Raw genomic sequence first — 24504 nt, 5'->3', positions numbered from 1 at the left:
ACATTACTTATATATTGTTTGGTCAAAGGCTTAGGCTTCTTACTGGCTAGCTCTCTCATAATTATTAACCTGTAATCCAGCATGTTAGTCCTTCAGCAGCTACATGGCATCTCCTGGAGCTTCTCTTGGCCTCCTCTCCCCTGAGTTCCTATAAGCTTTCAGTTCTCCATCTAGATTTCTTCTCATATATACATATATATGTATGTATGCATGTATGTATGTACATATATATCAAGTTAAAGACTGTAGTCTTTTTAAATGTTAAGTTGCACAGAAGCAAAGATCATGTAGGTCTTGTTTTGCCTTTGTTCTCATTGTCTAGAACAGCACCAAACATATCATAGAACTTCAACATGCAATTATTTTATTTGTTGTTTATAAAATACCAGAAGAATGTTTCTCTTCTCCCCACAAATAGGTTTAAATATTAGTTAATATTTAATAATAGAGTGGAATTTAAAAGAAAGTGATGATTTTATATCATGCTACACTGAGAAAGCAGCAGCCTTCATGGCAAAAATAGTCTAGATTTCATAGTGTACAGATACATTAGAAACAGTCCCCAATGATAAATAAAGGAACTAAATGTCAAATACTAACAATATAATTAATAAATTTAATAGTATAAAAATATAGCTCCAGGTCTTCTTCTATGTAGTGACTGATGCTATGTTCTCCTGCTCTTTATTATTGAATAACTATTATTGCATGTGTGCATTCTAAATGAAAATTGGGCTTTTTAACCCTATCCAGTAATATTTAATAATGGTATATTATGTGACTTTTCTTGTCATCTTGCTGTGTCATTTACAATAAAAGAGCATGAATCCAGAATCAAAAAGACCTAGAAAATAGTCTAGTTGTTAACATAAACTCACCACATTGTTGCTATACATATTTGTAGAAGTCACATCTGAAAACTGAGAGAGATTTGCAATGACATTCCTAATATTTATGTTAACTAATCTATCAACCTATGCTTCTATGTTCTGTTTCTAATCACACAACTCTATAGTTATCTATCAGTCCATTATAACCAATCACACTGGCCAGAGTATGCAATAGAAATTAAAGTCTACCTCAATTTACTCAATCATGGCAGACTGCAAAATAAAACAAAAAGGAAAACAAGGGACTGAAGTGGGAAGAATTCTGCAACACAGCCTTCTACTTTATAGGAATATTTAAATTTACCCCACACTGCAATTATAAACACAACAGGATTTCAGCTAAACAAATTAAAATTATTTTATCCTCTGAAATAAAACTACAAATCAAGATTATCCACTGAAACTATACACAGTTTGTACCGACTGTTAAGTTATCAAATTCCAATAGTGTTAAGACACACTATTCTTATACAGTGTAAGTCTGTTATGCGCCTAAATAATAGCGATGAGCTGGTGCCGCCTGACATGGCACTGTTGTATACAGTTCTTCAAATGTATGAGCTTAATTCCACTGGCAAGTGCAGTCTATAGGTTCCTGAAGCATGTACATAACTTCTGTGCCATTTCCTGAGCAGTGCAGAGGCACAGTTAGGTTTCGCACTCCATTTTCACGACAGCACTTGCAGAACCTCAGGTGGCTTTCAACATTGATGTTATATATGGTAGCTGATGGGCATTTCCCATCACAAGATGCAACACTGATCTGCAAGGACAGATAATGAGAAAAAATATTCAAATTCAGCTAACACTGGTGATTATTTGAATCCTCCAAGGAGTCAGTAAGAGTTTTTTTTATTGTTTGGTTTTTTTTCTTACCATTTCATTCACCAATCTTCTATAAGTTTAAAAGATTGTGGAAATGCTACATTTGAACATGATTCATGCATACACCAAAGGGTTGTTGCATGGTGATGCTGAATACAGCGATGCTTATGTAATTCAAGAGATGAGTTGTGCAAGCATAACTGTACAAAAATATAGAATAACTTAATTCCAGCCCAATAATTCTATTGCCACTGGTGTCGTCTTCTGGTACAAGTACAGGATAGAATTAAGTAGGCCATACTAAAAGGGGTAAAGTAATAACTTAGGCTACATTCCCTGATTAAAATTATACAACTAAAGGCAAAATGTCATCAAATATTAGAAACTGCTTTTCTATCTCTATATATTGCAATTATCATTGAGAACTTTTGATTATTTATGCTGAGAATAATTGTAATTCTTTAGAAATGGGATGGTTTAATATTAGAGGATAGGAACACTCTCAAAGTTAGATAGTATATGTTGTCATATTCTTGGCATTATAGTTCGCTACATGTCAGTGAAGCACAGTTTTCCAGAAACACAAACGAAACAGTGTCATTTTTCCACTTACAGAGCTCTGGCTTACACAGTCCTGTTTCTTTATGATTGATTTAATGATCACTTTCTGGCATAATCTTTCTTCTCGCTTGCCTGGAAGAAAAATAAGAGAATGTGTTTGTTCATCAAAAAGTCCATGTAAGGGGATGGAAAGATGGTTGAGTGGTTGGGAGCCCTTGCTGCTAATCCAGACAGCTGGAGTTCAGTCCCCAGCACCCACATCAGGTGGCTCACAACCCTGTAACTCCAGGGCCAGGGGACCTGACATATCTGGCCCCTCTATGAACCACACACACGTGAACATACTCATACCTACTCACAATTACAAATAAAAATAATAAATAAATATTACCAGCCCATGTAAAAGGCTTTCTAAATTTAAAACATAAATATAGTTATATTGTAAGTTTGATATATTTATTTAAAACATATAGTCGTATCAAAATCTTTTCAAACTCTACTCTTAGATAATATATGGGTAATATCTGTTTTCTCCTTCCATACAGCTTGTATCTTCTACAATCATAGTTATTTTCAATTTTATCTCATTATCTTAAAATAATCATTATCATTATTAGCCAAATATATCACATGTATTGAATAATAAGTTTTTATATTTTATTTGTGTAAATATACAATATATAAAAATAATTCACTAAACATAAAAATTTCTAAATAAAACTGGGACATGGAACTGTATTTTCTAAGTACTAACTAATATGCTAATTATAAAAAGTATCATTTTTTGTTAAACATGAGTGATTCATACTTATTCTATGGCTCTGAAACAGTGTTTTAAGATTTTAAATACAAAACACCGTATAATCACTAATGACACAGTAGCATTCACCGATATGCAACTGAGAATTATATTATAATATAACCAGGAATATATGTTTAACAATACTTGATAGTGATGTAAGCCCAAGTAGGATACCAAAGGCCAGTATTCAGACCTCTCTCTGTCATTGACTTGCTTTGTCACTTTAGTCATCAATTGTTCTATATACTTGTTGATGGAATGCTAGAATTATCAATTTTAATATGACTTTATTCATGGGAATCTTAGACAAAATACATGCTGATATGAAATTCCAACAGGTAAAGCTAAGCTACCCTGGTTTGAGGAGAGATGGACGCCTAAGACTAGCTGAAACTAAACTGCCTTTGTCAAGGAAACATCGATTCCATAGATAGGACAACATTATTCATAGTTGAATATTTTGTTCCTGGAGGTATTTCCTATGTATTCCTCGCAAATTTCTTTGTAGTGAGTATATTTGGTTTTTCACAACATCTGTGATAGTGCCTAACCTCCACAATCTCCACAACATAATGACCATAACCTGGTCATCCAGAATCTCAGGCTGTGACAAAGCTTCACTAAAGTCAAAGCATTACTACTTCACATTTGATTACACACCAGATGAGAGACACCAAGGCAGTTTGCTATTACGCTGCCACTCAAAGAAGCTGGCAGAGTTGAGCTATGGTGGGCCTATAACCAGTATTGCCTAATGGAATCTCCTTTGGGGCTTGATTTCCTAACCATTTCAGGACCCAATTCCTTCATGGATTGGCTGTGGTCATGTCTAAACAGGCTGAGGAGTGTTAGTGTGTCAATCATCAGCTTAACCACCCAGTTGTTCCCCTGTGTGCCCTCAGAAAATAAACACACTTATTTGCCTATTAATTACCTTGGGATGGCATTATGAGGCTGATTCAAAGTCAATGGCCTTGACTTTGAATATGATTGTGCCTCTATCTCATATCTAAAGGAAAGTCTAGAATCTGAAGCTGTCCAAGGAATGAGATATAAGAATATATTAATACAAGTCTCTTCAGATTCTGCAGCTAAATTTAATTTCTGTGTCCCTGATAGAGCAGATAATCGATAAACATTAGCCTACATTTGGTTCAAAGAACACTGAATGGAAAAACTGATTATTTTCCATGAATAGAGAAAAAATTCATTTGATGTTTCATCAAATTCTAGCAATTAATATGTACATTACTCTATTCTTAAGGCCCAGTCAGTATAGTTCTTGCCATATGAATTGTGTCCCTCAAATCTTCCCATATTCAGAGCTATAGAATGTGATTTTTTGCATCACAGGCCTTTACAGGGGCAATCAGATGAGAATATGATAGATATGTAGAATATAATGCAGTATGACTGGCCCTTATAAAAATGGGGACTTTGGAAATACACAGACACACGCACACAGAAACATAATACAAATATGGAGACAGACATCTATAAGGCAGGAGCAGGCATTACTCTCTCATTGAACTCATTAGAAAGCTGCTTGCTTTAGACCCTCCCCCAAGAGTTCAGGGTGAGAGTGCAATTCTCATTGTGGGATGGGCACCCAAAGTCCATTTGTATGCCAGGGATAAATACTGATCTACTACCCAAGGCCCCATAGATTGCCTAGGCCTCCTCACTGACACCCACATTCAGGGTGTCTTGATCAGTCCCATTCAAGAACTACCCCTTGTTCAGGTAAATGACAGACTATGGTCACCCCCATGGAGGGCCTCACCCTCCCTGGGGAAAGGAGGGTGTTTTGTGGGGGTCAGTGGGAGGGCATGGGAGAAGGGGAGGAAAAGGGAGAGGGAACTGGGATTGACATGTGAAGCAACCTTGTTTCCAATTTAAATTTAAATTTAAAAATAAAATTAATAAAAAATAAAGAAAGCTGCTTGCCAACATCTAAGTTTGGTACTCCAGCGTCATGAAACAGTACATCTTGGTGTCTAAGCCACCCACCTGCTCTGTGAGAGTCTGTGTTACAAAAGACCTAGAAAGTCAGACATAATGGGCATCAAGTTGTGAAATGCTGAACGTTTCCACTTTCCCTTTGTTGAGGAGAGAGGTTTATGTATGACTTAACTGGGTGTTCATAGACAATGGAATTAAATTTTAGCCCATCATCACAAATCACAGGAAATTTGCCTTGACCAAATTGCTTAACCTCTTTGAGCTGATAATCAGAATACTTCCAGAATTTATTGCAGTAGACTCTTGTGCAAAATAAATATTCTGTCTTTACATATTCATGGGATTCAGTCCTCCAGGATACTCACAAATCTTATTTGAGAAATATTTCAGCTTATATTTGGTAATCCATCCTTCTACAATGACTTTTACTAACCCAAATTATACTATGTTCTTTCCCCCAAAGCATCGCTATATAAATTTTAAATTGCTACCTATGTAACTTTTCTTAAAACTCCTGCTATTGTATTCATATAAGTTCATATTTAAAAAAATAAAAATGGTTTTTTGCATAATCCTCTATTCTAGCCCAGTCTTTATTCAAAATCACAACAAAATGAACTTGTAGTTAAAACAAATATAAAATACATTACATGTAGTTAACTAATTACCATGACATTTTCTAAGTATAGGATTTAAACATAATTCACGGTTGGCATTTCCCATTAGTATAGACTTATAGATTTTTCAAAAGGTCTGAAGATACTAAACTCTCCTGAATGTCTCATCGTAAACTACTTACGTTTGTGTAGTTGAGCATATTCCACGCAAAGTAGGCCACAGCGAACTTGAAACTCAAACCTATTAGAATCCTAGGCTAGAGGCTCAACTGTTAAGACATCTGGCTCCTCTTTCAGAGAACTTGGGGATTGATACCTAGCACCCATGGGATGGCTCCCAACCTTCTGCGACTCCAGTTCCAGGGGATCTGATGCCCTCGTCTGACCTCGCCAAGCACTGCATGCATGTGGTACACAGACATACATTCAGGTAAAACACACACATACACATAAAATTATTGTGGTTTTAAAGAAAATACTAGGTTATGGTTTTTGTAAAATACCACAATAAAGAAATGTCCAAAAATGAAATGAGAATTTATCTAAGTAAAAATGTTCATGTATACCACACAATATAAAGGCTGGGTTATGGGAATATCAACCACACACCACAAAAGCATTTAAGTGACACACTTTACAGAGCACATCTTAGGAACAGACTGTTGAGGGAATAGAATCCAACAATGATAGGAGCCATGGAAACTACTCTACTATTGCATGGACCATAGCCTCACTTACAGATCTTGCAACAGCCTTCATTATACAGCTTTACAATCCCTTCATTCTAGAAACAGATAAAAAGGTAAAAGTGTTTATATATTTCCTCTTAACCTGGAAATGAAAGCCAACTCTCAAAACATTTTATCAGCTATCACAAAGTCTTTATAGTAATATAACTAAAAGCTAACAATTCCTAATAAGAATTTCTTAGAAACAATATTCTGTTTAAAAACTGAATTGTCGCTGCCTTAATACAAAAAGTACCAAAATGATATGTAAGGAATACTTTTTCAATGATCCAAATATTTTAAAGAGAATAAAACAATGAAAGCTATTCTAACTAGTTGTCATTCACTTTCAACTCCAAAAAAATAATTTAAACTATAATAATTTGATGAACTGAATTTCTAAGTATCCTAAAATGTTAAGAAGACACCACTTTCTTTTCTTTAATTAGTGTTTTATTTTTCAAACAAACCCCATTTTCCAGAAGTTACATATAACTTTAATACATGTAATAGCTTGCTAGCCACCACTATTAAAGGGTATGACTACAGAGAAAAAATTCAGTGAGGCTATACTATTTCCCTATACAACTGAATAAATCCCATTTTTCATTAAGGACTGATTACATAATTAACACTGGAAAGAGTTTATATTAAAAATAAAAATCATAACCCTTTAAAAGTCTTCTCCTCTAATGGATTTTTCTCTGGGAAAATAGAGGGTAAAAACAGAGCAAAACTATAGAATGTGGAAAAGCACCAAGTTCTCCAGTGGCCTGTATCAGGGAAGCAAGGCAAATGTCACTAGATCAGGATGCATTAATGACACGATAAATCTGTGTGTTTGTCTAAGGAAAAAAAAGGTAAAAACTCAATTAACTAGCACATTTATCTAGATTAGAAGGGAAATTGGATTTGCTGACCAAAGGACTTTCCAATTATCCTTGAATATACGCATAAAAACCTGGAGATAGCAACTTATCCGTTCTTCGGAAGTCAAATTAGTATTCAAAATAGCAAATAAAGAACTACAACAGAGATTTTACTTATGCAAAGAAAGAAAACATCCACTGTAGTAAAATAGTCGCAGTGTCTGTAGAAAGTTGGAAAACAGACTAATGTATAATTCCTAAATTATAATTAATGGAGAATTTCTTTAGATATAATGAAGTACAAACCAATTTGCATTCGGTCTCGTTAAAAGGGGGGCAAACCATGGTGTAGTTTAGAATCGTTGCTCCCTCATCAGTCTTAACACATTCATATGTGGTGCAGTTAAAGTGCCAGGTGCTCCCCTCCTAAGAATAAAAGAGAAAGTTACTGCTATTCAAGCTAACATTTGTTACATTCCTTAGAACCCTTAAATTAATTAAGTATTTAACGAAACCCAAATCAAGACAGAGTTTCTGGGGACATTAATATTCCATTTGAAAATGTCTTTAACTGTGTCTGAAAATCACCAACACAAACACATGCACACACACAGAGAGAGAGAGAGAGAGAGAGAGAGAGAGAGAGAGAGAGAGATGTTTGTATGTTGGATTTCATAATGGAACTGAGGGGTTAATATGACAAACAGCACCTGGAAGAAACACAGAGGTATCTTTTTCCACTAGCAATCATATAATGACCATACAGTCCTCCTTGTTTGGGATTTGTTACTTTTCTTTTCCTTATTGCCAGGTTTAAAAGAAAACATTTAAATACTGATGCTGGTTACATTATAACTACATTTTTTAATTTAGGTTAGAAACAATCTTGTTTCACATGGCAATCCCAGGTCTCTCTCCCCTCCTCCCCCACCCTACCCACCAGGTCCCCCAGTCCCCTATCCAATCTCTACTAGGATCCCCAGGGAGGGTGAGGCCCTCCATGGTAGATCTCCAGTAACTGTCATTTCATCCAGGGCAGGGCCTAGGCCCTACCCCAAAAGTCTCCGCTGAGAGAGTCTCCCATATTGTGGTTTGGGCACTCAAAGTTATAACTACAATTTAAAAGTACAGTCAAACTCCTGAAGATTCCTTATTAGACTGAAAAAATCTAGATGAACTCAATCACGTCTTTTGCTCTAGGTCAGTGATTCTCAACCTATGGGGTTGAGGCCCATTTGGGGTCACATATCAGATGTCCTGCACATCAGATATTTTCACTATGATACATAACAGTAGCAAAACTACAATCAGGAAGTAGAAACAAAAAATAGTTTTGTGGTTGGTGTCACCACAACATGAGTGTGGTGAACTGTATTAAAGGGTCATAGCACTGGGATGGATGAGAGATACTGCTCTAGGTCGTATCTCAAAACAAATAGCTCCAGATCTTCCATGAGCCCCAATTAACTCACAATCTTTAAGATCAGGGGTAATAAAAACAATATTCAAATTCAGAAAACAGTAATAACCAACATATCAAAAATAAAAATTTAACGGCTCCATAAAAATATTAATTTTTATTATCCTCATAATTGATTACCAGACTTTCCTGGAACTCATTTCTTACATATGGAAAATTGTGAAAGTCAAAGTTAAAATTACCTTAGGAAGTAATTTAAATATTTTTTATGAAATTCTCAAATGATACAAGAAAGTTTTAAATATAACAAATATATTAATGTGTGGAGAGGTATACACTGTGTATAGGTGTTCAATGTTTACAGAGGTGTGGCAGATGATGTTTTTAGCAGAAACTAAAAGTTCATACCTCATATATAACTGATGATCCATTTTCCATGTGAAATTTACAGGATATGTTTTTACAGGTTCCACAGCAATCATAATCACTGGGAGCTGGAGTATACATTTGGTGCTGAACATAATGAACAGGCATAGTATTAGCCACACAGCAACACTAGCATTTCCATGTGTTAGTTCTGAAGGTATTCTCTCTGCACATCTTTGAGTATCTCTAAAGTTGGATCTCAGTAGCTTTGAAGAATAATTTACTTTATACAGACAACTTAAAAATGAAGTAGGTGTTAACCTCTGCATCTACAGGCAACATCCACCAAGCAGGTACAATATTAGGTCAACCAAGCAAGAAAGCTCCCCATAACATTTGTTGAAACTCAAAGTCACTCGTAGTAGAGTGAAAATCTGCATTAATAGACATCTCATAACATAATAGTGTTGAGGAGCTATTCAAGTGTGTAACCCAAAAAGTATTCACGATTTCAAACTCTCTACTTGGAAATTTTAAACTCACTGAGCCACTGGAGCAACTTATAAGAACACTTACAACATCGCAGTCTTTTGAACAATTCACCATTGTAACATTCAGAGTATGAAATCCTGTATTGTTATCTTTTTCTTCTAGACATTCTATTGTGTGGCAAAAGTCCCCTTCCAAATACTTTGTCAGAGATTGGCCAGGATTCAATACTGATACTTCTTGAAACACACATACATCATCCTTTTCTAAAAAAAAATGGTCAGTTAAAAAACAAAAAAAATTACAATGCTGTATTTTATATTTACCAATCAATAGAACTTATATTTAAGACTAGATTTTCATTTTGATGGACCATAATTTTCAAAATCATGTAAGATATTACAAATATATACCCAGAAACCCAAGGATTCATTTAGCAACATCAATAGCACAGCTATCCCTTAATATGTGATAAAATGTATCTATAAATCACTTGTATTAAGATGTTCCAAAAGTTACATTTTATAGAGACTTCCAGAAATATGAGTTCTCAGGGATGAGCAAGGTATTTATGCTCCTTCTCCAGAACATAGTTCATGACCTCTGTTCATGTGGAGCTAGATGGATGTATAGTCTAACGTAGTAAAAGCGGTGCCCTTCATTGTGGAACTCTAACATTTTGTGACTTTAGTGATCATTATGCTAATAGTGCTGCCAGGACAATGCACCACTGTATCAAAGTGGTGGCACATTAGAGCAGGCTGGGAGAGGCCTGGATGCAACCCAGAAGCTCTCCTCTCTTCTAAGTCTGAGACTCTGCTGTGGTTTGCTCAAACAAAAATTTGAAGCAATTTAAGACATTAAAGAAATACTCATTTTATGAACCCACTAAATCTTAGTATGAAAATAAAGTATTTCATGCTTTGAAGCAGCAATATTGATAATAAAACATTGAGCAAAAATATGTTCACTATTTTAGATAGCATAGGTTTTTTAATCCATCTCTCACATATTACAGCCTGACCACAGTTTCCCCTCCACCCTCCAGCCAGCCTCCCTCTCCCCCTACCTCTCCTTTCCTCAGATCTACCACTTCTAAGCATTTTGGCTAAGATCAAATGTAGACAAGATATTTTAACGAGATTTTAGAAAAAGAATTCCAGTTCTGGTGTGAAAAATTCATTTTTCTCTCTTATCAAACACCAGAACACTTTGAGATATTCTGAAGGAAAAATAAGAGTAGTTTGTTATAATATTGGCAACTGACTTAATACAAGTGCCATATTTATAACAGAAAATATTTAAAATATATAAATGCTAAACAACAGACAACAATAATAAACATTTATTATTTAAAAGTCTTAAAAAATTACCACAAAGATACTGTACACATCCACAGTCACTCTGAAAGTTTTGATCTATTGTAGCAAATTCTCCCTATTAGAAAGAAATTATCATGTGACATCATGATCATTTTGAAAACACACATTATAAATAATTTCACCCAGGTAGACATTTATGCTTAACATGCAAACCTTCTAGTGAGGAAGCTTAAGTTTGCTGAGTATTCAGAGAGAAAAATACAATAAAAATGTAATTGTGAATTGCTCAATTGTATGGGGTAGGTGTGTGTACATGTTCGTATGTGTGGACACATGTATGTCTTATGTGTATGGATGAAAATGTACATGTACGTTGAAACCAGAGGACAACAGGTATCACCATTGATCACGCTCCATATTATACACTGAGGCAAGGTGTCTCACTTGTACTCATCAATTTGCTAGTGTGGATATACAGCCAGCTTGCCCTTTAGGTAACTAGCTTGCCCTGAAAATCTCTCTCTCTGCCTCTTGTGGACAGGGAATACAGGTAAGGCACATAGCTTCTGTGTTTCCTAACTCTATTCCTTACACTTGTGAAATGGACTTGCCCACTGAACTATCTCAACAACACACAGTATTCAACCTCTTTGTACTTCAATTTCTTTATCTATTGAATAAATGAAGGCGGATATGATGATGCTTAAGGTTATTCCTAAATTTCAAATCCTATTAAATTTGTTTGATTCTGATATTCTAGAGGGAAATTTGGAGGAGAAGAAGTTTGCCGTCCTGGAGATGTGCAGACCAGAACTCTAAGGTCTACATTCCAGCAAGGCAGCTATGGCATACACACAGAGTAAAAGCAGGGAGTGTCTGACAATGTCTAACAGCCAACTCAGGAGAAGAAATGCAACCTACGGAACCTGGCTCCCTCTTTACGAGTTACGGGGAAAAGTGCACATTACTTTACCAATCCGTGCCATATTTCCCTCATCTGTAAAACAAATATAAAGGTACTGCTGGCCACTTAGCATTATAGAAAGAAATAATGGTATATAAAAATGTCAGGATGAAGCGGAGCCCCAAGAGTAAAGCATGACCTGTAGCTATTAGTAACTTTTTGTCATGACTGAGACTCAAACCTCACCCTGTTGGAAAATGGTTTAGCATCCTCTGAGTGGGTGTTTCTCAACCTGTGGATCGTGACCCTTTGTGGTCTAACAACCCTTTTTACAGGGATTGTCTCAGAGCATTGGAAATATCAGATATACATTATGATTCACAACAATAGCAACAGTACAGTTATGAAGAAGCAACAAAAATAATTGTATGGTTGGGGTTCACTGCAATGTGATATCTACATTAAAGGGTCACAGCACTAGGAAAGTTAAGAACCACTGCTTTAAGCGAGACCAGCTTACATTTTCAAGAATTTTCTTTAAAGTGTTTCCTTTCTACAGTGCCTTTAATCTTCTTAACACATACCAATAAATTAATTTGACTCTTTGTGTAAATAATTTATTGTAATAAATTCACACCACTGTCTTAAAGTTAATTTTCTTTCGAGCTAATACTTTACATTTTGTTGTGCCTTATAAATTGTAATTTCATGTGCTAATTCATTTGCTGTTTTATGATTCTAAAGACAATTGCAAGGAGATTGGAAATAAAATTTTCTAATGGAACTTAAAAAACTATTAATCAAATTCTACCAGTGCAAATAGTATCCTAAAGATGAAATAAGGGATCCATCTGACTGTTGTTTCTGTACAGATTACATACTATAGGTCTTCATTTTAATAATCAAAGGCATAATTACACACAACTTTTCCTCACAAGCTCAAACATCTATTTTGTAATATTCCCTTCTTTGTCTAGTTCCTTTTAGACCATAAAACACATTTATTTGTAGCTTTATCACTTAAGCACCCAACTCCACCAACAGCATATGTCTTTAGTATTTACTATTCTTAACATTACATCCAATAAGATCATTGGTGTGCTCCTGAACAAGTATCACAGAACTTTAAGGTTATTAGAAAACTCTATCATCTTGGGTTGCTTTCCATCTTTAGCTAGTATGACATTCAAGAACAAGTTTCTGTGTAGCATCATTTTCTTTCTTATGAGTGAGTTGTTGGACCAAGTGGTACCCCTGTCTAACCTAATGATCTATTATTACACTGTTATTGAAAAATGTGTGCACCATTTTCCATAACCACAAGCAGTGTATAGTGGTTATCATATCTCCTATCCTTTCAATATGTGGTACAACCCAACATTTTCGAACTAAACATTAAGTTATTCTCATTGTAGAATTGGAAGCAAATGATGATTAAGTATCTTCTAGGCTAGCAGCAATGCTCTGGGTAAATTAATCGTGACTGGAATTCCCAAGATATACTCTGAATTGTTCCACTGGCTAATGGAGGGAAAGTCAAGTACCCAGTGTATACACACACACACACACACACACACACACTCACACTCACCCTTTGAATCCTGACCTCAATCAATCACTTACCCTAATAAGCCTCAACTTCCTTATTTATGAAATGAGATAAAAATCCATTTCATGAAGATTGATGTTAAGTAAAAGCATGAGAGATATAGAAGTCATGATCCTACTTTTATGCAAATGTACTTATACTACACACACAAATCAGATGAAAACTTTTTAAATGAAATTTGTGGTAGCTAAATTGGGATCTACAGTGATATAATATTAATAGATTAAATTCTCTGTTAAACAACTATCCATTACAGTGCATCGTATTTTATGAATCACTTTTTTGACAGATCTTACTATGTCACCTGATTGGTCTAGAACTCACTATGCAGAGAGCTGGCCTCAAATTCAGAGATCAGCCTGCCTCTGCCTCACAAGCACTGGGATTAAAGGTGTGCAACACCTTGCAAGGCCACGTTCTTAAATGAAATATAAAAGGTTAACTATCATGTAACGTCATTATTTTAATCTATTTCAATATAACAAGGACAATTAAGTTAATTTTCAGTAATTCAGAAATGAGGCAGATAAAGGGAAAAGATACCAATTTGAACAACACAATAAGTCAATCAAAATACATATTCTTACCACTTCACAAATTGGCATGACAAGATTCTCACAGTTGCATTCTAAAAGGCAAAAATCAACATGTTTACCAGAATCAAAATGCATCAGTCCATTACTACAAAATTTTAAGATATGAAATGAGTTACCACAATGCCAGTTTGGGCAACACTGTCCAGATACATTTTCTTTCACCAGATCCATATCTTTTGCACAGTTGAGTAGTGGTGGAGGACACAGATTTGGCTCACATACTAGGAAGAAAAAGGATAAAGATAAAAAGATAAATCTGATGGACTTGCCAGTCATTATTTTGCTGTCATTACCAAGGCAATACAGGATTTCTAGTCCCCAGACATTTCTTCTACTTCTCACTGCCATGTGTACCTATGGATAGTATGAACTAAGCCATATTAGTTGATCTAGTTCGGCTCTTCCAGTAAAGACCCCTGACAAAGCAGCCTGAGTTAACAGCATCACTGAACTTCTTAAACATCTGTCTCTTTTTGGACTTTTCATTGACACATTGGAATATTTTAAATTAGTTAAGATGGCCTTACCACAATAGTACTGTGGACAACATAAACGTGTAGTATTCAGATCCACTGTGAGGAACTCCCCATCAGTGCATTGTGGAGCTGGTTCTGTGCATGTTTCACAAACTAAAGAATGAACAAAAATCCAAAGTCATACTAAGCTAAAATCAACCTAATGATTAGTTCAGATTGCCAACTGAATCAAAATAAAGTGCAATATATTTAATTGGGAAGTAAGAAAATAAGGTTTTCTAAGTATGCAAAAGAGGGTATCTTATTAGAAATATGAGGCATTTAGTTCCAGAATAATTCATTCTTACTGAAAGCAAAATAGCATTAATTAATTTACTGTAATTATCTTCTTTTTCTGCCTATAATTGGCCCAATTTGTAGATGAACAGTATAGTAGGAACTTGTTCAATACATGCCTCCAGATGTGGTAATTTTCTGAATGACAATGACAAATGCTCATCTACACAGATCTTACAAAGACTGTTAATAAAGGGGCCTTGTCCCAACCAGCCACTATGTGGGAAACCCGGGTCTGATTGATCAGAATCCTTCTCAATTGAATTAGAATGAGAAATGGAGGCACACTAGAATAGGAAGCAGACAGAGGTTACATTGCTTCTTCCTCTGGAGCCTTTGCACTTGCCCCTAAATCCTTGTTGGAACTTCATCTATCCACATGCAGTCAAGGAAATAAACATTGAAATGTAAGGAAATGTCTTCTGATTTCCAGTGTGATAATCCTCTTGAACTGGGGGAAAGGAGACTTCCTTATTACTCACTCTCTAGTTCACCAAAACGAATACTTTGTGCTGGGTACTTCCAGGATGGGTTTCATTCTCTATGCTCTCTAGGGATCATCATAGTTCATGGGGGGATATTTAGGCATTAAGTTTTAAAATAGTGTTGTATATCTTAGTACATTGCATTGTTTTAGTTGGGTCTTCTAGACTAGCACACACTAAATTTTCTCTTTAAAAAATAGATATTTGCTTCATTAAAGAGAAGTCTTGATTCCATTCTTTGGACAGGCACACATCGTTTTGTTGATGGGATAAGTACTCTGCTTCCTGTAATTTTCATTCAGTTCAATTCCTACAAGATAACATAATACTACTTGCCACGAGTCCCATGAAATTCACAGCAAACAGGTGTTTCCCTGATCCTCTCTTCTTGCTGCAAAGTATCCCTAAAGCACTCACCACAGAAAGGGTAGAAACAGCAAGGTTCTCCTTGTTGCACCTGAAGTATAAACTGGTCTTCTCTGCAATCTGGTGTTGAAATATTGGGGCATTTCAATGTATCACATTCTGCAGAATCACAAATATGCTTGAAAATTTGTATGAATGAAACAAATAAATTAAAATAGGATAACATTTTTCTCTTCAAATTGACAATCTTAATATAAAGGCATTTTTAGGAATTAGCAATTTCACAATCTTTTTACAATAAATTCCATCCTTAGAGACCCAGAGGAAGAGGGTTTCATCAGCTACTTAGAATGTACAGTGAGCTTTATTGTCCATAATAGATTGACTTACCACATTCATACTGTGGACAGCAAGAAAGAGCACTATAGCCAACAGTCAACTCTTGGCTACTTGTACATACTGGAATGGTCATGTCACACAAAGTCATGTCACAGCCTAGAAGTAAGCAGTGGAGTGTTACAGTTGCAGTGAGCACAACTGGAGGCTTAGGCTTTGATCTCAGAGTGGGGAAACAGCTCAGTCAAATGTGTTTTCACTCTGATGAAGCCCATCAAGCCCCAAAGATGGCTGTATATGAGACAGCACATGCTTTAAGGATCCTCTGGGATTTTCTTTTTTCCCTTATTGTCATGAATCAGAGATTCAGAGTCCCGCCTTTTTTCGGAAGTTGCTGAATATTATTAATAGTTACATATATTTATAGAACTCATTTTGAGAAAATGACATTTATGGAAGTACTTCCTTGTTACCCTGCCGTGGCTTTCAGACTGGTTAGCATGCATGTCTACAAGGCTCCAGTTCATCCACATACCACAAACTTCTTTAGAACAACACGTCAGCTCATCAATAATGCCCATGACAACTTCAGCTTCTCGTTCACAAACAGGGGAGGGCCCTTCTTCACAGACAGGCTCTACAGGAATAATGCTTCCATCCTCCAAACATTTGTAGAGGGCACATTCATCAACGCCCCCATTCCAAATCTCCCCAACACCACGGGGGTGGTCTTCACTGTCAGTGCACCCTTTAAAAGACCAACATTAGTTATTGCATTTAGAACCTCAGCACTACAGCAAGTCAAGTTATGATGTTTTTCATTTTGGACCATGACTTTTCCAACAATATCACTGCAGGTCACGGATGTATACTTTCTCAGATTCGTCTTTTCTTTCATCAGCATTGCACTGCATCATTCTTTAACCAAAGCTGACGCACAGTCTACAGAAAATATTATTATTATTTTCTCAACTTTCCACAGACACTTTCCTTACTGGCAGTCACAAACCTGTTTCTGGAATTATCCTTACATTTCTACTCTACCTGTACCTCCATTTAGTTGTTAGCAAAATTCCTTTACTTCTTGCTGTGATTAAGACTGACAAAGTACTGTGTTGCAACTTTCAGAATTCTGTGCTTTTTTAATCTGCCACAACCATGAAGGTAATGGACCAAAAATAATTTGAACATGGACACAGAGTACTAAAGTGTTTTTCCCTAGATAATAATGCTCTCAACCATTTCCTGCATTTTTATTTTCTTAAGGCGCTGAATACACACAATGTTTTTTAATTATTTTGTTTCCCTGTTCTAACCATAGGAACTAAGTCCCATTAATTTCTCCATCTTACAGATATATAGCCTCAGAGTCACAGAGGCAAAAGTGAACCACCATATACAAATTATTAGGACTTAAACTGACCCCACAGTTTTAATTTTTAATTTACCTTGTTATTTCCTTGTTATAAGCATATAAATAATTAAAGATTAAAGACAATCACCAAATATCCTAATTTTAACTCCAACTGAATCAGTAAACTACAAACTCATTTCCTTTCCAACACCGGGGCATCTTTGGTTAATTCCCCTCAGCATATATTTCCAGTATATAAAAGATATGGCATGTGTATAATTGTTGGATTCCTGAGTAACCATTTTGTACTTTAGGCCTTACCACATTCTCGCTCTGGGATGCATAGAGTTTTATCTGGCCGGTGAAGGATGGTTCCGTTCTTGCACACACAGTCTTCTCTCAAGTTCAGACATGAGGAGTGCCCATGGAACCATCTATTGAGACACGTTCTTGCTTCACATGGTCTCAGACAGGGCTGATATTCCTTTCCCTCTGGGCAGTTCAGAGCTATAAGCAATAAAGGACAGAAATCGCTAATAACCAAGGTAATTTATGTGAATTCTGGTTGAGAGAGAGGTCAGCCTGCATTACAGATACAAATTTTGCATGTTTTAGTTCTTTAAAGACTATTTTTCATTTACTGCACAACCATACATAACGTAAGCCTTGGGAATTCAAAGGCATCCTTCAAGCATCTAGATAGTATTCAGTGTTGCAATTGAAAGTGTTATTTTAACTTGTATAAAATATATATTTCCAATTTCCAGTCCAAGTGTCTTTCACATAAATATAGATTCAACTATTATGAAGTTGTTGCTCCATACAGCCAGAGGAGATACAATTTCTCCTTTTTTCTGTGAGACAATCATGGAAACATTCCTTAAATATGTAACCCTAAGAAAAAAAACAAGACAAAGTTGCCTGTAGAGACTTCCCAAAAGATGCATTGCTGAGCAGTTTCTATATATGTTTTAGAAAATTCTTGTTGATTTCCATTGTTCTTTAAAAAAAAGTCATGCTATTCAAAAATGAATATTCAGCTTGTGGGAAGTGGTATAAATTGGTACAGTCTTGATGAGGAACAATTTCACTGTGTCTAGTGAAATTGAGGATGCTAGACATTCATGCTGAATCAGGAGTGGAGAATCCTCTGACAACACAGCAAGAGGGGGAGAGGCAAAGGGCACAGAGCCAAATTCCCTTTTATTTCTGAAGCTTGGTGACAGCACTTGCACTGTGATGTTTGTTTTCCTTTCCCACTCACTTTATATCTACTAAATTGTTTTGTGACTATAAGCGAAATGAAGAAGGATTTTAAAGAATAGTAGATTCTAGGAGGATTAGAAGACAGCACTGTGCTAACAGTCACTTACGGCAATAGTCGGGTGTCCTCCACTGAATGCAGACATCAAACTTGTTGCACAGAGCCACGTATGCAGAAATGGCATCGCACTCATAGCTCCAGAGGTAGGTGTAGTTGATCCACATTTTTTCACAAAAGTCCCTTGGTGAGACCTAAAGATGCATTTTATCATATAATAAATTTGGCTTTTTTAACTTTCCCAAAGTCCATGAGATAACCCAAAAACATTTGAAAAATCAAGTAGAGTATGCCTTTTTTGTTAGTACATGGGGTGCAGAGGCAGGAAGATTAATGCAAGTTTGAGATCAGCCTGGTCTACAAAACAAGTTCAGGTTAGCCAGGGCTTACATAATGAGACCCCGCACCAAAGAAGTTAAAATAATCAGGGTAGTAAATTAATGTCATTAAAGTTTCTCTTAGATTGCAATTTTCAAAACTATTTTTTGTCACAAAAAATAAGATTTTTAAACAGAAAAGGAATTGATGATGCTTTTACAAAAGATTTAAATAATAATAAAATATAAGTGTCTTTATTTTTATGTACATGAACTTAAATTATTTAAACACTTAATATGTACTTTCATCTAAATTTTGAAGTAAACTGACCTCCAGAAAAAAAAACATTTTTTCCATTAGTTTGAGCCCTTTGTGCATTCCCTCGGGGAACTCAGAACCCAGGCTGACTGCAGAATCCGCTCTTCCCTGTCTATCACAGTCATCCACATGTGTTCCTTCCTAACTACAGCTCCCTTGCTCTTCTCCACAGACTACCCTTCATCTGTGCAGAGTGCATCAAACTGTCTCAGCATTCTCATTGCTTGGACTTGTGTAGTAAATATTCTCTTATCCATATTGTTTCCTGTGTCTAGGTCTTTCTCTCTCCCCCCTTCTTTTCTGGCAATGTTTGCTTCTTTTCTGGCAATGAGGGATCTGATATGTGAATCTCCCTGAAGGATTTTCCAAGGATGAGCTTATATCTCCATACCACCTATTATAAATATCTGTTCACGGATTCCCCTCCTTTTAAATTTCTTAAAGGCTTAGGGAGAACCTTACCTGTGCATCACAAAATTCTAGCACAGGGCTAGCACAAATGACTTATACAATTTTGTACTAGTTTGTCCATTTTTCTTTAACAAGAATTTGTTTTTATTGGCATGGATCTCTTAAAATATTTACTAATCACGTGAACTGAGAAAGTAAGAGAGTAAAGTGGAAAGTCCATAAACTGAGGAAAGGAGAACACAGCACAGCAATCAATGAAACTGAGTGATGGCTGTTACAGGTATATGCACACTAGAGGGTATCATTATAGGATCTGATTACAACGTCACTGTCTTAACTTCTACACACGGTTATCAAACACCCTCGATCTCTTTATGCTCAGGGAGCTCACTCATAGGAAGCAGTTCCACTTCCTGCAAAGTTATACAACTCTAACAAAACATGGGATGGAAAACGACAATTATCCTTCCTGTCTCTAGAAGTTTATGAAGAGGAAGCATCTCCGAACTTCAAACGTACTGACAGAAGGACCAGAGAGAAGCTGGAAGGCATGGGAACTTTGTGTCTTTTTTTTCTCTCTCAGAAACTCAAATGCAATCACTCATTTCTGGCTGTTTTAACTTACTTTGTCATGGCATGGAATGAAAACGTCTCTGTTCAATAACGCAATGCAGTGGCTGCAGTCATGTTCAGTACAATTCCTAACAGGTCTTCTCATTGTTACTTCAAATGATTTCTCAACTTCCCAGCTCCCGATGAACAACTCTATGTCTTCCATGTTGGTAATGATGGTGCCGTTCTGCATCCTGAGGTCATCATCTGGATCGTCATTGCAAATTCCTTGAAAGTAGATGTGACTTTTAGATGGGAAAATTTTTCACTATCACCAAATATGACTAAACTGACTTAATAGTTGGTTAAATGAATAAATAATTGGTTTGAATGAAAGTACAAACAGCTGAATTTGGGTGTCCTTTGACTTTGGCATTGATAGAACCTTTAAAATTATGTCTGTCTTTTAATTACACACACAGATAGATAGAGAGAGAGAGAGAGAGAGAATGAATATGAAGTAAAAATCATGTATATGACTATTCTGCTCCAACAGCATCAGAACTAAAATGAAATTAAATACTACCTAGAATAGCAAATATTTGATGAATTCCAGTCTTCTGTTCCACAAGGAAAATCTTGTATAAACATAGTAAACTTTTCCTTTCAATAATAGATACTCCATTATCTAGCTCATTATATGACTCCAGAGGCAAGTCATTATGATGGCTAGTGTTAACTGCTGACTTGATATGGTGTAGAATTATCTTGCAATCAATGTAAGGACAGACCTTTGAGGGGTTTTCTAGCCTTTGTGCATGTCTGTGAGGGAATGTGTGTGCTGCGTTTATTGACTTGAGGAGATCCGCACTAAAAGTTTGAGGCACCATTCCCTGATCTTGGATCCTAGATTAAATAGAAAGAACAAAGGAAGATGAACACAAATGTTGATTGCTCTCTGCTTCCTGATTGTGAGTATGACGCTGCCTGCTGCTTCAAGCTTCCATGGCCTTGATTTCCCTGACACTATACTTTTCAACTGTGGATGAGAATAACTATTTCCCCTTAAATTACTTTTGTTAACATATTTTATAACAGCAATGGCAAAAGAAACTAAGTGGATTCTGACTAGTATAATCCTCACAAATAATCCAGACAAATCAGGCAGCTGATAGCAGTCACCTGAGGAACAAAGATTTATTCAATATTAGAATATCGCTGTCAATGCTTGACCTAGGATTGGTGGTTAGAGATAGCATTTATTCAAAATAGTCAGAGTTGTTGGCATGCTTTAGCCTTGAACGTTTTTAAGGAAGGCCAGACAAATTAGTTTATTCTTCATTAGTAGAGTGTATAGCCAGAAACAGCATAGAGAAATGTCTGATCCAACCTCACCCAAATCCCACCCTAATTTAACCTGTCATTCTTCTTAATTCTCAGTTTATTCCATAAAATGTGATTTAAACATTTTCTTTAAGCATAACATTATGATCCCAAAACAGGAGTATCAACGTGAATAAAGGTTGTTGGCTTCTGTAAATAACTTGATACATCAAACCTATCTAGTTCTTTACATCTAAACTTTTCTAGTGAGAGATAGTAGGAAAAATATGTTAGTTTCAAATACACTTAAAAATGTTTTCATTCTAACCACCATTCCAGGGGTTCACAATACTATGAAGAATTTTATACCAATAATGGTTTCACAATACTATGAAGAATTTTATGCCAATAATGGTTTCAATTGAGCCTCACTCTTTTTTACTAGTCTCTTCAGCCAGCACTCAGACTAGCAGTCCCGATGACACACAAACATCACTCTAATTAACCAGTCATCTCCCACTATAGAGGCTATGCACTTAGGCCATGACCTGTGCCTAGCACAAATGTTATCCTAATTTCTTCCCTAAACTACTCATTTAGAATATAGTTAGCCAAATGACTGTCTTCACAAGAGCAAAATATCATGAAAATCAAATTAAAAACCATACCACGTAGAAGAGATAGATCCTAGGAATAAAGACAAATTCCCAAAGTTGGCTCTATTACTCAATAACTAATGAATTATTATTTATACGCAATTATAACTCTTTTGATAATGATAATATTAAGTCATCATAGAAGTTTATGCCATGTTTAACATATTCTTGGTAGTCAAGGACATATGTAAAACATTTAACAAAATATTAATGTGTATGCCATTCAAAAAATGGAATATTGTCTCCAGATCACATTGCTGTGAAGGGCCCTTGTGCTAAACTTTACAGAAGCAACAGATCAGGTAGTTTCAAGTTTTTGTTATATGGTTGCAGTTATTTTCAATTTGATTTATAATTCTCTCTCTGTATCTCTCTCTCTGTGTGTGTGTGTGTGTATGTGTGTGTGTGTGTGTTAAATATTACAAGACTAAGTCTAGGCATAATGGTAAACATGAGCTGTACACTTTACGATAAAACTGGCATAAATATTCAGAACAGTTTTTCCAGACATTAAAATGTAAGAAGGAAACAAATACATAAAAGCCTAATCTGTGTGTATAGTATTTTAATCATATAAATTAATATAACTCTGGGACCGATATATTAATTCAGGCTAAAATAAGTGAGTTAGAATATAACTAACAACTTATGAATGTTCAGCAAAGATGGCAGTATAAATACTATATTAAGATACAACAAATGTGCATTTAAATAGAATATCTAACCTGAAATATTTTCCTTATTTATTTGTTGAAAATCATTGCTTTCTAATGTACTTCCACATGAAACAAAACATGAGTATAGCATCTCAATCTAGAAAGTGGACCATTGGCATATAAAACAATGTATGTAAGAAGGAAAACACCCAAGAAAAAGAGAGAATGTTGGAACTCACCACAGAGTCCTTCTGTATAGGATGACAAGTTAAACTGGGGGCCGAAGTGAATGTCTATGATTCCTGTAAGGTGAGCCCATTTTATGACTAATCCAGCAGGAGTAGTAATCACATACATCGTGCCAGAATCTTCTATGAACAGCTCTTGACTTGAAAAGGGCAAAGGCACGACAATGGAATCCACATCTACCTAGAATAACATACATATAGCCCTTAGGAGAATATTTCTTAAAGGATAGAAACTAAAATTAGGCTTTTATATAGTATGGGGTTCTTTACTATGTGAAATTTTACTTCTCTGTTACCCGTCACATTATGATAGCTTCTACTCTCTCTGGTTGACCCCATGCTATGCCTTGGTTTTTTTTTCTTGAACAGTCATCTGTTTCACATATTTGCCTTTGTCAGATCCTATCAACATGGTGACCAGACCACTATTTACTAGTACTAATTTAGGATACAGATGCTTTCTCTTCTAATCAGGATTCAATAGTAATAATGTTCAGAAGAATCATCTGTCAAACTCAATAAAGATTAAGAATCTCGCCGGGTGGTGGTGGCTCACGCCTTTAATCCCAGCACTCGGGAGGCAGAGGCAGGCGGATCTCTGTGAGTTCGAGGCTGAGCTGGACCAGTAGCCTCCAAAACAATACAGAGAAACCTTGTCTCATAAAAACCAAAAAAAAAAAGAAAGAAAAAAAAAGATTAAGAATCTCAGAAATTCTACTGCCTTGGTCTTGTTTAGATTCTGAACTTATTTTTCAGTGTGTCCACTTGATAACATTAATGTAGACAGCCCAAGGAGACTGCACTTTAAAAAACCCTGACTTGAAGTCACTCCCATGAGACAGAACCATGAGCTGTAAGTAATAGCAATTTTGGTAGTGACCTCTCTCACCAGTCTTCTGGGTCCTCATCTTTGGATCCTGCTCCTGCCGCCTCCTCTGCTCCCTGCTTTCTTCCTGCTCTTCAAGACCTGAGGGTTCATCCCCTCCACAAAGGCTTGTTTGACCCTCTCTGAGAGTGTGTCACTTCCTGTCTGCATTTCTCTGATATACTACTCATAATTTTAATTCCTGTACCTCCTATTTTTGAACTACCAGACATGTATACAAAGCCCAACACAACTGCAAGTTAACTGATATTAAGATCAATGTTATATCATCTCAAATAATATTTTTTTTGGTTTTTACGAGACAGGGTTTCTCTGTATTGTTTTGGAGGCTGTCGGTCCAGCCCGGCCTCGAACTCACAGAGATCGCCTGCCTCTGCCTCCCGAGTGCTGGGATTAAAGGCGTGTGCCACCACCACCCGGCCATCTCAAATAATATTTTTAATAACCAGTTATTAGGTTAACAAATGATCATCAACTGACCAGGAATATGTTCAAATGAGAC

The 24504-nt window shown here is 36.0% G+C and overlaps 1 protein-coding gene across 2 annotated transcripts in view; it reads right to left on the bottom strand.

Annotated features, from left to right (window-relative positions):
* Positions 1–287: 287 nt before the first annotated feature.
* Otogl (otogelin like) overlaps positions 288–24504 on the bottom strand; it is a 132154-nt gene continuing 107937 nt past the window's right edge. For both annotated transcript variants that reach the window (XM_040754936.1, XM_040754937.1), the window contains 17 exons: positions 23108–23297; positions 20307–20521; positions 18687–18828; positions 17635–17820; positions 16495–16707; positions 16014–16118; positions 15675–15782; positions 14488–14589; positions 14077–14181; positions 13952–13992; positions 10903–10966; positions 9617–9795; positions 9083–9187; positions 7561–7680; positions 6396–6441; positions 2329–2408; positions 288–1653 (listed from right to left, as the gene is read on the bottom strand). In XM_040754936.1, the coding sequence (XP_040610870.1) occupies positions 1453–1653; positions 2329–2408; positions 6396–6441; positions 7561–7680; positions 9083–9187; positions 9617–9795; positions 10903–10966; positions 13952–13992; positions 14077–14181; positions 14488–14589; positions 15675–15782; positions 16014–16118; positions 16495–16707; positions 17635–17820; positions 18687–18828; positions 20307–20521; positions 23108–23297 (2202 nt within the window). In that variant the 3' untranslated portion in view covers positions 288–1452. The remainder of the gene's footprint in view (positions 1654–2328; positions 2409–6395; positions 6442–7560; positions 7681–9082; positions 9188–9616; positions 9796–10902; positions 10967–13951; positions 13993–14076; positions 14182–14487; positions 14590–15674; positions 15783–16013; positions 16119–16494; positions 16708–17634; positions 17821–18686; positions 18829–20306; positions 20522–23107; positions 23298–24504) is intronic.

This window comes from Mesocricetus auratus, unplaced genomic scaffold, assembly GCF_017639785.1.
Source record: "Mesocricetus auratus isolate SY011 unplaced genomic scaffold, BCM_Maur_2.0 Super-Scaffold_100011, whole genome shotgun sequence".
Lineage (NCBI taxonomy): Eukaryota > Metazoa > Chordata > Mammalia > Rodentia > Cricetidae > Mesocricetus > Mesocricetus auratus.
This window is presented reverse-complemented; position numbering and strand designations above follow the sequence as displayed.